General features: G+C 45.2%; 1 protein-coding gene across 1 annotated transcript; it reads left to right on the plus strand.

Moving 5' to 3' along the window:
- Positions 1-4: 4 nt before the first annotated feature.
- ADAM19 (ADAM metallopeptidase domain 19) lies at positions 5-14,412 on the plus strand (the record flags this gene model as incomplete). The annotated part of the gene is made up of 17 exons (XM_008939864.1): positions 5-51; positions 1,661-1,853; positions 2,219-2,284; positions 3,629-3,700; positions 4,523-4,689; positions 5,914-5,998; positions 6,242-6,381; positions 7,946-8,123; positions 8,788-8,877; positions 10,092-10,287; positions 10,563-10,671; positions 11,183-11,387; positions 11,943-12,023; positions 13,101-13,209; positions 13,312-13,447; positions 13,682-13,748; positions 14,313-14,412. Coding segments are annotated over 17 exons (2,041 nt in total), but the record flags the coding sequence as incomplete, so codon positions are not given.
- Positions 14,413-14,422: the final 10 nt, after the last annotated feature.

Raw genomic sequence — 14,422 nt, forward strand, 5'->3', positions numbered from 1 at the left:
GCGGGGCCGTGCGGGCTCCAGCGTGGTGCTCAGCGCCTGCCGAGGGCTGCGGTAAGTGCCGGGGCTGCGGGGCTGCGGGATGGGCTCTGCCGGCTCCGCCCCCTGCTGCCCGCCAGCCCTGCTCCCCTGCAGCACGCCTGCTCCACCTCTTCCTGGGCACTTAGACCTGCTCTCAAACGCCACCCGTCCAAGAGTCCTGGGCGTGAAAGGGAGCGTGTGGAGGGACATGCAGAAGTGTGGGTGTTGTTAGTAGCTGTGGCCTCCTAGCCAGCTCCTAGACTTCTTCCACCTTTGTGCTGGCAGCATGGAATGAACTCGTGCAATAAATGAGTTTAACTGAGGAGTCCACTGGAGCAAAAGAATTTTTTGTTGGTGTCTTGGGGCTGCATCCCTTAGAGACAGCAACAGGACTTGCCACATCCCAGCCCAATGCTCTACCCTAGTGCAGAAAGCAGCTCCTTTTCCCAGCCCCTCACAACTGGCAATTCCTTCTGTGTGTTTGGAGGCGAAGTCTTTAAGTCTGAACTTCCTGATGGATTTTAAGCCCCACTTTTGGCTTTCTCCCTGGGTGGTGCTGGGATTGTGTGTATTATGGGTTTAAAACCTTCCCTTTGGTAGTAATGGAGTCTTTGGCAGGAAAAGACATTCTGCATCCTCAGCAGGAGTCAATGAAACAGCTCGTTGTGACCAAGGAGCTGCATTCATTTACACCAGCTCAGAGTTTGTTTCCAAAACGCCACATGGGCTTTATTGACATTAGTGGTCATCTGCTCTTGAGCACCCATTGGAAGCTGTGCTGATGGGACTGGCTCCAGCCAGGAAACAGCCTGTGCCAAAGCAAACCTGAGACATCTTAAGTGGATGTAGCACAGGCCAAAGAGCCCAGCGAGATAAACAGGACTGTGCAGCCACCTGTGACTTGCAATAAATAATCCAAAACCAGAAGTTGTCATGGGCGTGACCTGCTTCTGCCACAGGGGAGATACAGATGTCTCAGAGTGCATATGCAGTAGGGGTCCTGCACCCCTGAGCTGTCATCGTGTGCTGGCAACTCCTCAACGTGGTTTTCTAATCACTGGGATAGCACAGGAGCTGAGCACGTGTGGCTGTTTTCACTCTGAGCCTTTACAGTGAGATTTGCTGCCCATCAAGCCACACATCTTCTGGTGGGCATCAAACACAGATTTTTATTTCTCCTGACTTTAATGTGTTCACTGAGAAAAACAGAACCCTGTGGCTGCGTGCAAGTCCCAGAGAAAACAGTAGTTTTCTCTGCTGAAATGAAGTCTTCACATTTTTTAGGTCAGTTCTGTTAAAGGCTAATTTCTTCAGTTGCCTGAAAAACTTCCACTGGCCCTAAAGAAAAAGCTGCACTTCAAAAAAAATCAACCCTTCTCAGGCTACAACTGCTGTTGCAGCACATGCTGCAATAACCTTAAGTGAATGTCTGAGGTATACTGAATAGATTTTAATATATGCAAGCTCAGGGGTTTGCCCCTCTGAACTAGAAATATCCCCATCCTTTTTATTAATGAACTGAATGGCCTGGTAAGGAGAAGTGCCTTGCCAGGGTCAGATGGGAGTGCAGCAGCAGCAGGATTTGTCTCAGGTTGCTGTGATAGTGATTAACTTTACTTCTTATTGCTTCCTGTTTCAACAGAGGACTTATCGTATTGAGCAGCAATTCCAGTTACATCTTAGAGCCAGTTCCCGACAGCCCCAATCAGCACTTGATCTACAGGTTAGACAACCTGAGGCTGCAGAGAGGAGCCTGTGGCTACCAGGACACTGGGGACGCAGCCAAAGACTGGTTCAGGGACTTCACCACTGGGATGAAACCACCCCACCAGCGGGTGAGCAAGGCTCAGACTGGGTTCATGCATGATGCTCCAAGTTCCCCACCTGTCCCAGGCCCCAGGAGCCTGCTGCTTTGCTCTTCAGGAGCATAGCTCAGGAAGGACAATGAAGGAAGATATTTAAGTGGGTTTGTAGCAAGATCATTTCCAAATAGTGGCTCCAGCAGCAAAATAAATTATTAGCACTTGTTGTGGAGCTAAACTGACTTGTGATACTTGATTGCTACAAGTCATCGCATCTGGAGGTCCCTGTGTGTGATGGGGTCGGGTCAATGGCCAGTGGAAAACAAACGGAAAAATGACCTGTACAAAGAACTTGTTGGGGGATATTGGAAAAATAACCTGTGTTGCTGCTGCTGTAGGTGAAACGAGAGACTCTGCAGGCTACGAAGTACGTGGAGCTTCTGCTCGTGGCTGATTATGCAGAGGTAAGGAATGGGATCATGCTTATACCAACCGAGCACCGGGCCCAGAGTAAGCATCCCACCTGCAGCATCTCCTGGGGTAGGGATGGCAGCTGGAACTCAACAGATTCCGTTTTGCCATCCCCAGGTCCTACCCCCACCAGCAGACAAGGGGAGAGGTGTGTCTTTGTTGCTTTTTTAGCAGCCATGACCCCTGTGCCACCACTGTTGGCCAGGGGAGAGATGCAGGTTGTGATTTGGATCAAGGACTAGGGGTGGAGGCCAGTTCTGGCCTCCCAGGGTACCCATGATCAGCCCTAGCTGTTGGGAGAGACTGTCTTCAGCCTGGGGTGTCTTGTGGGTTTCCAGGAACAACGTGCTTATAATTCTGCAGTACACTTAATCTCTAGAGAAGATAACCATGAATATCCTCTGCCCTGAGCTGGTAGCAGATATATAAATAGACATTTTTAAGGCTCCAGATCATAGAATAGGGCTGGAAGAGACCCAGTGAAATCAGCAATTCCTTCCCCATCCCCAGCCTGGACAGCATGCCAGCTGTACTTACTGTCAGCGCAAACCACATGCTGCTTTGCTGATCGTTTAATCGCCAGCATAGATGGGATCAGTTCATAATTTCCAACTTGAAACTCCAGTAGGGAAGGCCAAATAATGCTCTGGGCTATAATTTATTGTGAACAAAACTAAAGAGGCAGAACCTATTTTGGTTCTCTGTTAGGCACCAGGATACCAGGGGAACCAGGAGCAAACACACTGTACCCAGGAACTGCCGTATGTTGCTCGCCAGTTGGTTAGACAGGCTCGGACACCTCGCAGTGTCACCATTAACTGTCTTTACAGTCTCCCTTGCTGGAAGAAAAATCCCAGGTTTTGTTGTCTGTTAAACATATATCTAAGCATTTCTCTACTTTAATTCCTTGAATCAAACCATTTGCTAAAATTAACTCACTAATTGTCAGGTGGTTTAAATTGGTAAATTCATCGAATGAGTGATGAGTGAGACGTGATGAGCGCTCTGGCAGCCTCGACCTTGGACGTGAAGTCATGTTACCCTATATTTTATCTGGAGCATGTGTCAGTTCTTTGTCAGCCCCTGGCTCTGAGGCCTCTGATAAGTTTGGGTTGCTCTGTTGTGTTACTACTGCTGTTTGAGTAACATCACTGCAGTGGGATGCCAGGGATGAACTCTGAGTATACATGTACAGGTGGGCTTGTAGTCTTATGTACCGTGATGGAAGACGTTTGGGCTTCCATTTCATAGTTGCCTATGACTATTGTGGCTTGTTTTAATGCATTTCAGCTCTTCCTAGTTGCCTTTGTACTGTCTGATGTGTTCATTTTGTTCAGTTTCAGAAGAATCACTTCAGCATTGAAGCAACAAGGCTTAAATTGGTAGAGGCTGCTAATTATGTAGATAAGGTGAGATCAGGTGTGTGTGCACTGATGAAGCAAAGTCCAAATCGTGAGTGATGAGAATGGATTGTGACAGAAGACTGCCTTCTCGGGAGAGAGCATAAGGTTTTGTCAGTTCCCCCCAGTGACTTGGAGTTGAGAACATCTGCCAAAAATTCTGTTGTTGGACATCACAGATGGGTGGGGTTAATCTCCATTCCTTACTTTGGAGCCAGCGTGAGCATCTGTGTTTTAATACATGTCTGTATTAACTGTTACCTAAAGAATGCTTTTTGACCAGGAACTAAGATACTCAGTTTACATTGTAGAAATCCCAGTGGGTAGAGCTGGAAGGAGCCTTCAGAGGTCATCCTTGCAGTGGTACCCAGTACTGCTGAAGTAAAACTCACCACTTTTCAGATCTACTCCCTTCATACTCCCTTTGTCCTCTTAAGCTCCTTTCACCACTCCCTTCACCTTGCCACCCTAAAGACTTGTCCTGTTTGTGCTTGGTGAGGGCAGCAGATTATTTCCTTCCTCTTTTCAGGAGTTTTGATGTATTTAAAGAAAAACGTGATGTCAGTCTCCAGTCTCTCTCTAGAGCATCTCTTTGTCGTACATTTAACAATGAAAGCAGCATCTCTGTTTCAATTGAGTTTAAGTTTGTGGGTGGTGCACATTTCTCTGTACAGCTGCAAGGCTAAGTTGGAATGCATTTCCAGAGGGAGCATCTTCTCGGGACATGTGTATCTGTACTAGCATTTAGCAGGGTTTACATTCAAGATTTTACCACAGTAAAATAAATATATGGTGGTCGTTTTGTCAACTCTTTTCCTACCTCTACCTTAGTTTTACAGATCCCTGAATATCCGGATTGCCTTGGTGGGGCTGGAGATCTGGAGCAACTGGAATAAATGTGATGTAACTGAGAATCCCTACTCTACCCTGAAGTCCTTTCTGGCCTGGAGCAGCAAGGAGCGGGTGTACAGAAGACACGATAATGCCCAACTCATCACGTAAGTTTATTTCTCCTGAAATAACCTGTTTCTGATGAGAGGCCTGGGGAGGAGGGAAATCAGCACATAAGATTATATAGTTCTAAAATTCAGAGTGGCAGATTTTTGTAGTGGCTGCTCAGCCACCATTAAGCTCTGTCACCCAGAGCACAATCACTTTAGGAAAAGTGGAAGTCCCAGGCTATGCAGCAGTCTCAGTACACATGCATCAAAGCACATCAGCTTTATTCTGTCTGCATGCAACAAGCAGCTGCACATGATCTGTCACAGCTACATGCACAATTTCAAGAATATCTGAATCCTAAGGAAGGCCTGTAAGGGGGAGCTAAGCCCTTTGTGGGAGGTATTATTTCCTAACTCATCCTGCTGTGATGCAGGGCACATGGTGCTGGGAGGTAGTTGATGGTCTGTGACTCATCCTACTGCTCTTCTTAGGGCTAGTAGCTATGGCCAGCAATGCAGATATCGTTGGAAGAAAAATTTGGAGCCACTCTTAGATCTCCTTATCTGTTCCATGGAAATTCATTCATGAGTCAATAGTGGCGAGTCAGAGAAGAAACATGTAGGACTGAAAGGCAGACACACAATGACTTTCCCCTTGTTTTGTTTGGTTGGTGGTTTGGTTTGGTTGTGTGGTTTTTGTTGGTGTTTTTTTGTTTTTTGTTTTTTTTTTCTTTCCCTTTAACATTACTGTATTTGATCTTCACCTGATCATGTCCTGAGCACAATTTCCAGGGTTCCCATTTTGGATATGCTGTCAGGGATGGTGCAGAATTCCAGCTCTCCAGGCAGGAGCCAAGCATGGCTGCACCTCAAAGGTGTTATCTAGTACTCTGTCAAGTCCCTGAATGCTAAGCTGGCAAATATCAGGCTTAAGGTAAATTAAGTATTCACAAACAGTACTAAATTGAGGATCCAGAAATAGTCTTTTCTGTGCTTGTTGCAAAGCTCAGCAGGAGCACTTCTTGGCACTCGACCATTATAAAAAAAAAAAAGATAGCATTGACTGATTTGCCCATAAAACAAAATAGTAGTCTAAGAAAAATAGGTCTTAAGGCTTTGTAACTCTGCTGTAATGTCCTGTACTTGAACATACTGCTAATGAAAGTGTATTCACCTGACACTGCATCTGTGTGTAAAGCTGTGGAGTGCAGGATGCATTTCTCTGCCCTGCCTTCTCGTGTGCCTTGGGGCCATCTCATGGTCTTTCTGGGTTGATTTTAGGGGTGTGCCCTTCCAAGGTACCACAATAGGCTTGGCTCCCGTGATGGCCATGTGCTCCGATTTCCAGTCAGGAGGAGTAAACATGGTAAGTAGTCGCTAACAATATGATGTTTCTTGCCAGTAGTGAACACATACGATACATGTCTCCTAAAGACAAGGAAGAAAATATTTCCTGTGAAGGCCTCTAGCTCAACTGCTTAGAGGCAGGAGTACCTTCAGTAGATGTCTTCTACATGTGGTAATGAGAAGTGCTGCTTACCCTGTTGACTCAGAGGTGCACAGGACAGGCACAGGTGAAATGCTGATGTGCCTCTTTGACCTTGCACAGGATCACTCTGATAATGCCCTTGGTGTTGCTGCTACCATTGCCCATGAGATGGGACACAATTTTGGCATGAATCATGATTCAGCTGGCTGCTGTACTACCCCTGCAGAAGATGGAGGCTGCATCATGGCTTCTGCAACTGGGTGAGTTTGTCTTGCAAAGTTTTGTGCAGAAATGCCAAAGGCTTTGTTACAAGGGCCTTGGTGGAGTAAGAGCTAGCAATGCAGACTGAAGGTAGCTCTATTGCTGCCTGTTGAAGCCATTGTGTTTATAGAGAAAATACTGCTGTGCAAAACCTGGCTCATGTATCAGTAGCAATTTGCTAAATTTCCAGTGAACTTACTCCTGCCTGAGACTGGCCTTAGGTATAGGAACCTGGCAGAATTTAGAAGTGGAGCTCTAAACTACCTGGTCTGGCTTCTGTCCTGAGCGACTGTCTCAGACCCCTCTAACTCTTTCTCTGAGTTTGTGCTTCCAACTTCATACTAAATGATTCATCACCCCAAAGCAAGCTCAATGCATATATAGATACCTTCTGTAGAACCTGGACTGCCTATTGCCAGGAAGTACAGAGAAATGAGGGGTGACCAGAACATGTGTGACTTCAGGATGTGGAGGTTTACATGAGTTTCATTTCTGTATTGCACATGAGATGAAGAGACAGATAGTTGATAGGATTTCTAAAACATCTCATGCAAAAGCTAGTGTGCATTGTAATGTGGTAATGAGGGGGAATAGGATTGCTTCAGGAAAGAACTGGCTTTTATTAAAAGGCACAGTGATAGGACTATATTTCTAAGTCAGAAGACAAGAAAATTGATCAGCTGGATGTTGTCTTAAGAATACTGCTTGGTTCCAGTAAGCCCCAGAAAGGGGAAGCAAGAGTGACCTTGTGGAAATCCACAGGGATTCCAGAGCCCATTTTGGATGAGGAACCACAACAGCTTCTATATTTCAGTCACGTAAAAACGTCAGATGAAATCATTCACCTAGAGCCACGTTCCCTGTTTCCTCAAGCCTCCCTCCTTCAGGTTTAGTGAGTTATAACAAAATTCTCTCCGTAGATATCTTCTTCTATGTGTGTGATTTCCTCCAAATAAGGAAAAACATTCAGGCCAGAAGTGAAAACACAGTGGCATGCAAGTAGGACACACAACATGAGCACACCCACCCACAGTCATTTTTAGAGCACATAGGTTCTGGCATTGTAGCAACAGAAATTAATAATTCACATAACATAAAATATACACATCCTTGGCAACGAGGCAGTAGATAGGAAAAAGGAAACATTATTTTTAGCAGTTATATTCACAAGCAGTTATTCAGTCTGATCACTGGATTTTCAGACTTGTTCAAGCAGTCAGGAATAAGCCACAGCTTCAGTACTGAGCAAGCAAGGACAGCTGTACTTGTCAGCTATCTAAGTTGAATCTAACTCAACTTACTTTGTTTCAATAAAGTTTAGTTTTTAAGGCTGTTATATTAGTAGGCAGTCTTGCAGTGCAAGCTCATCTTATCTTTAGATGTAATCCAGATAGAGCAGATTTGGAACAGGCACACACGATCAAGATCTGCTTTAGCACAAGTTCTTTGACTTCAGACAGACCTGTGTCCTTTGGCACTCGTCAGGATTTGCACATGCTCTTTTTGTTCTCTAAACCATTGCCCAGATCTGTTTTGATGTTTTTCTCCACTGTTGATATTCAGGCACCCTTTCCCCAAGGTGTTCAACCAGTGCAATAGGAAAGAGCTGGAGAAGTATCTGCAGTCTGGTGGAGGGATGTGTCTCTCCAATATGCCAGATACCAAAAAAATGTATGGTGGGAAGAAATGTGGAAATGGCTACCTGGAAGAAGGGGAGGAGTGTGACTGTGGAGAGGTGGAGGTAACAGTTGTTCAAATCCAACCATTTGGGGTTTAATGGGACACAGTGATTCTCTTATGTGTTTTGCAAATACGGTTATGGGATGTCTGAACAGGTTTTGTTTGTGGGGGGATATGCAGATCTTCCCTGTATGTAAGTGTATACACAAAGTGAATTGGGGTTGTAAAGTGTCACATCTAACTGAATTCACAGTGTGTAGTACAATGCATCCCACAGCTCTGGGATGGTGTAATCCATGGCTGAACAGAGGTGGTGAAAACTGCATTTAAAAAAAGAAAAGAAAAAGTGATCTTAGATGTTTCAGTTCCATATATAAGTTCAGTTTTACTTACAGCTCTGGTCTTGGGAAGGGTGGAGCATCTCTTAGCACTGCATCTCACTTCTCCAAATGTGTGCTTTGACTAACAAGACCAAGAAGGAGCTGGAATAAGCAGCCCTGATTCACCAGTTGTGACAAGCACCAACTGTATTATCCAGTGGGGAGGATACAATTCTGCACTACTGTAATTCAGCACATGAACATACAGGGAGGCTGTTAATTTGCTTGCATGTAATTCATCATGGATGAGGACAGATTAGCATCAGCCTCACACTTTGATGCTCTGGCAGATTCTTGTCTTGAACATCTGCCTTGTAAACTCTGCTGCGTTTTGCTGTTTTCCAGGAATGCAATAACCCCTGCTGTGACGCCAGCACCTGCACCCTGAAGCTGGGTGCTGAATGTGCCCATGGCAGCTGCTGTCATCAGTGCAAGGTGGGATCTCTGGGCTTTCTGAAGAGAAGAGAGGGAATAACAGTGGTGGAAGTGTGAGAGTGAAAAATGAGGGGAAAGAGAAGCAAACACAGCCAAACATGGAGCTCAGCTCCTCACCTGCAGGCACTATAGTCTGGGTTTTTAGGTACAGACAGCTATGAGTGCAATCAAACTAGTGGAGTCTTTTCTTCTAGCTAATTGATTCCTCTGATAACTTAAGATGAGCTGTGAATGCTGCTGGAATGAAATCACACTGCCTTTCTTAAACACTTAGGGATGGGAGGAATCAGAATGAATATTTCCCTCCTTTGGCTCTAGAAGAAGTGTAGACCGAGCTCTTAGAGCAAATTTTTCTCTGGGGATTTGGTTGGATGCTATCTTTGATCTGAACCCTCTTTTCTGGGATGCAGCTGAATTCCTTTATCCCAGGTGCTTGCTGAAGAAACACTAGCAAAGAGGATTGTATACGTGTGACCACTGTTACTTTAAATCTCAGCTTTCCTTATAGAGGCTGGTTAGAGTGTTTCTAATTTTGGAGCCAAAGAACTCAAGTTTTGACAACAAATTAACTAAAAAACAAAGAGAGGCAAATGTTGCTCTTTGCACATTAACTGGGTGCTTTTACTGACCCATCTTGAGCATGTGGAAAATAATTTTCCAGGGATTCAGCTGGACTCACTCCTTTCACAAGAGACTTAGGAAAAACCTCCTAGATGTAACTGTGAACATGTGGTGGGTAGGACAAGAGTGAACGGGGTAAATTCATAAACAAGGGAGACATAAATTACACATTAGGAAAATGTCTCAGCCAGAAATGACAGGCAAACACTGAAACAAGCTTCCCAAACAGGGAGGGTTTTGAGAATAGATTACACAAACATCTGTCAGAAAGGGTTTAGGTAAATCACATTCTACCCTAGGGTAGAGGAGATGGATTGTTGTCCCCTTGAGGTCTGGCATCATCGTCTTCTGTGCATGATCTCATTGCTACCTAGGGAAGGGATCCAGTCATTAGTTTGATTCTACACAGCTCAGCCTGTTAATGAAGTTACAGGGTTACTTGGGTCACCACTGACCTCAAAAAAACAATGACAAAATGGATGAAGAGATGCATGCAAGGTTTTTTTCTTATCTACAGGGAGACATTGTGCAGACATGAAAACCACAAGGGAGCCAAACAATAATACACTTTTCTTCCCTTTGCATCTTTTCAGCTGATGTCTCCAGGAACTCTCTGCAGGGAAAGGTCAGGACTCTGTGACCTCCCAGAATACTGCACTGGAGAGTCCCCGTTTTGCCCCCTCAACTCTTACCAGATTGATGGGGCTTCCTGTGATGGAGGAAAGGCCTATTGCTACAGTGGCATGTGTCTCACCTACCAAGACCAGTGCCAGCAGCTGTGGGGGCCTGGTAAGGACACTGCTTTCAGTGAAATACATTGTGGTTTGAACAGGCAGTATTGTGTGTCACCCTGCCATTATTCACCCTGGATGAGGTACCCTCCATACCTGTTATCAGTGGCAAAGTCTGAGGAGCCTTTTCTCCTATGTTGCTCACTTGGAGGAGGCAGCAAAAATTTCCTGTGCTCTAACCATCCCATAAAAAGAACAACTGAGTGCTTGGCATGGGATGAAATAGGCTGCCAGGCTCCACAGGAATCAGCCACTTGAGTCTCTCTCGTGCAGGAGCAAGACCAGCACCAGACGCCTGCTTCGAGAAGGTTAATGCTGCTGGAGACATCTATGGGAACTGTGGGAAGGACCTCTACGGCAACTACAGGAAGTGTGAGATGAGGTAGAAAGCAGAGTGGCAGCCAAGAGTTGTGCAGCGGAGATGTTTTTACGTATTACAAAATCATGGGCCAGTAGATAAAACTGATCCATGCTTTGGTAACACTCCCTCTCCTCCTGGGAAACCAGCTGCATCCTTGTCAGACCTTACAGCTGCAGCTTTAAGTTGATCATTGTCCATAGCTTTTGTTTTTTAAAACACCTAGTTGATATTTTTTCAAAGCAACAGAAGAGGGAATTTTCAAATCTGTAAGTTAAGTTTAACTTTCTAACTGAGACAAAACCTTCTTAGTCTTATCTGTGATTTTGCTGAGGCTGGTCTACCTGTGGGGACAGTGAAATGGTACCATCAGTACCCACAGACACTGGTGCTTGGGCCAGCTCTTGAGAGGTGCTTGCTCTTTTGCCATTGAACAATGACTCAACAGTGCTACTTCAACTTACGTGTAGAGCTGATGCCTACAAAACATTTGACAAGCCAGAAATAATCACTATAGCCTTTCCTTTGAAATCAGGGATGCTAAATGCGGGAAGATCCAGTGCCAGAGCTCTGCTTCCAAACCCCTACAGTCCAATGCGGTGGCCATAGACACGACTATCCACATGCAGAGGGGACAGCTGAGGTGCCGAGGGACCCACGTGTACAGATCTGAGAGTGAAGAAAAGGAGATGCTGGATCCTGGCTTGGTGTTGACAGGAACAAAGTGTGGGAGCCATCATGTGGGTATAGTCCTGCCTGTAATGGCTTGGGGGACATTCAGAGTTCTGGAACATGTATTGTGTTTATCAAGCCATTAATTTTTTTGTCTAATGCCTTTCTAGGGGATTTTTGATTGCTAGAAAAATAACTTATTGAAGGCTTCTAAGAAGCAATGGAAGAATACACAGCAAAGGCCAAACCTTAAGCATCTGTCAGATGAAACCCAGGGCCACTGATAAATTTGGGATTCAGTAGGTGGTTGAGATTTTCTTGCTTGGAGGCAAGACACACAATTAGAAATCAAGACATCTGAGAACTCCTTCAGAGACTTGCCACAAGCTATTGACTTCTGAGCTCGCACTCCTCTCTCTGATGTGCATGAGCTGGGATTTAGAGTAGGGATTAAAGGTTTGCTTGGGAACCAGGCTAACTTCATGGCCTGTTGTTCTGCCCAGGGCATTACTTACATTGTCAAAGTGTCTGGGACCCCACAAGTTACAAAGTAACACAAAGACAGTAATATGGTTCATAACCCAAAGAGCTGACACTGAGGTGTTTGGATCCTTTCTCTGCAGGTTTGCTTTGAGGGACGTTGCCAGAACACATCCATCATCTTTGATTCTGAAAGCTGTAGCAAGAAGTGCCATGGGCATGGAGTAGGTGTCTCCTTTTTCATCTCCATTTCAGACTGACACAGAATGGGCTGCAATTCATCAGTGGATGGTTGTCCAGCTCAGTTCTGATACCAGAGCAAATGTAAACATGGTGTTTGGCTTCTTGATGATTCGTTTGCACACTCCTTTCATGTTTGATGGGTTTTCTGGTCCACAAGTGTCCCTTTGACATAGGATTTAAAGGGGAGATCTACAGAAGGAATATGCGTTGCAATGAATAAAAACCAAGAAGGGATAATCTTAAAGAAAATCTTCTGGGCTCAGTTTAGATTGTATTAAAAAAAATAATCTGACTTACTGAGGGAAAAACATAGTAAAAAGTAATGTTTAGTACTGTGCTGTGCCTCAAGGGGATAGAAAGAAGAGGGTAGTGAGAATTTTTTTTATACCTTTTGCTCATATTTCTGGCATAAAACATCAGCATCTCTCCATCTTCATGGTCCAGTTAGGGAATGCAGAGGAGTGGTGCAGCAGCACGTGCCTCCCTGAGCAGCTGGGGAGGCCCCGTGGTGTACCTCACAAGGAGGGGGACTCACCCCACTCTCTGATTCATGTTTGCTTCATTTCTTGCAGTCCATGAAGCTGTAAGAAGTGATTGTCAGCTATTCCGCAGAAGCAAATGAAATGCTGGAGTTGGCACAGGAGATCCTTAGTCAGAGGGACCAGCCCTCCCTCCAGGGGCTGCCTACCTGATAAATAGCAGTGGGCCAAGCAATAAACCTGAACAATAAGAAATCTTCACTGGATGGAAGGGAAGACTCTGAACTTCAGTTTAGAGATAAGAACAAGGGAAACAGCATTTCTAAATGCTGCTTCTCTCCTGAGTCCAAGTTAGTGGCACTTCAGATGAAGAACCATTGTCTTTTGGAGAAAGGGAGAATTTCTGAGGCAACAAAAGGCACTGTCACTCCCTTAAAAGAAAATGTTTCCATGAACTTAACTCTCTGTTAATGCCACTGAGTTTCCTCTATAGTATTTTATCCAGCAAGGGCTTACTTTTTTTTTAACTTGCAGATTCTTTAGTAGCTGACACTAAAGTCTCTGAGTCTTCCCATCCAGGTCTGCAATAACAACAAGAACTGTCACTGCAACCAGGGGTGGGCCCCCCCATTTTGCAACAAGCCGGGGACTGGAGGAAGCTTGGACAGTGGTCCCCCCATGCCTGAAGGTGAGTGCGACCAACTCTACCATGGTGGCGCTTCAGAAGGGCTTGAGTTAGACTGGGAGCAGAGTGTTTTCCATTTAACTAACTCTACTTTCTTACCCTCAGGCCCTTCAGCGGTTGTGATAACTCTTGCAGTCCTGGCTCCCATTCTTCTTCTCATTGGAATAATGTTTTTATTCTATTATCTGAAGTGCTGGCATAAATTTGCCATCTGTTCTCTAAAGAAGACACCACAGTTCAGGTAAATTGTCAGTGCCTTGTCTGCTTGCAACCACCTCCTTTCAGTGTCAGGACAGAAGAGAAGTTGCAAAGGCTCTGAGGAGTACAACTAAATGGATTTATTGCTATATTGGTTTAGTTGAGTATTTATTATCCTTTTTTTTTACTTCAGTTAAAATATAATGGAAAATACAGCAAAGAACAATGAGAAAATGTATCAAGGAAATAACAGTTATTCTTTTTCTCTTGTTGCCAGTGATACCTCTGGAAATGGGCATGCAAACCCTGCCTTCAAGTTGAAAACTCCCCAGGAGCAGAGAAAGGTAAAGACAAGGTCACCTTCCACCCCCCGGGCAGAGATGCAGCTGCCCTAAGATGTGAATGTGGCTCCTTCTCACACTGCAATTAGGGAATGTTTTTATCAAAGGATAGGAAAAGTCATCATGACAGACATCACCCATGGCTGAAAGTCAGTGGAACCTGAACGTCATACTACTTTGTAGCAATTTCCTTAAAAGCAGGACCTGAGATTCAGCTAGCTTATGTGGCCGCTTGTCTTTCCTGATAGATCCTCCCCTGTCACTCCTCATTCTCAAAACTGTAGAAACTGCAAACTCTGGGTTTATTTGCAGTCACTTAGCACTAATGCCAGAGTTACTCTCTTCTCTTGAATGATTCTTCCTCCACATCTGCCTCGTGATCCCAAATTGTCCCAATGCAGTCAACGCCTACTGGACATACACAACACATACTGGTGTTGCAGCCAATATTTTCTGCTACGTGGCTCATAGGCCTGACACAAATCCTCAGAAGTGTAGCAGAGAGTATAAAAAGGTGGTTTGAAGTGGAAATGCCTAACTCTGGGGATTTGTGGGTCTTCTCTACAGGCGATTGGCGTCCCTGAAATGCCATCGAAGCCTCCCCCCCCGCAGGCTGCAGGGCTGCAGATGAACGTGCAGCAGGCGCCCGCCTTCTCCTCCGGCTCCCGCTGCGGCGC

This window comes from Merops nubicus, unplaced genomic scaffold (genome assembly GCF_000691845.1).
Source record: "Merops nubicus isolate BGI_N331 unplaced genomic scaffold, ASM69184v1 scaffold50524, whole genome shotgun sequence".
NCBI classification, from domain to species: domain Eukaryota; kingdom Metazoa; phylum Chordata; class Aves; order Coraciiformes; family Meropidae; genus Merops; species Merops nubicus.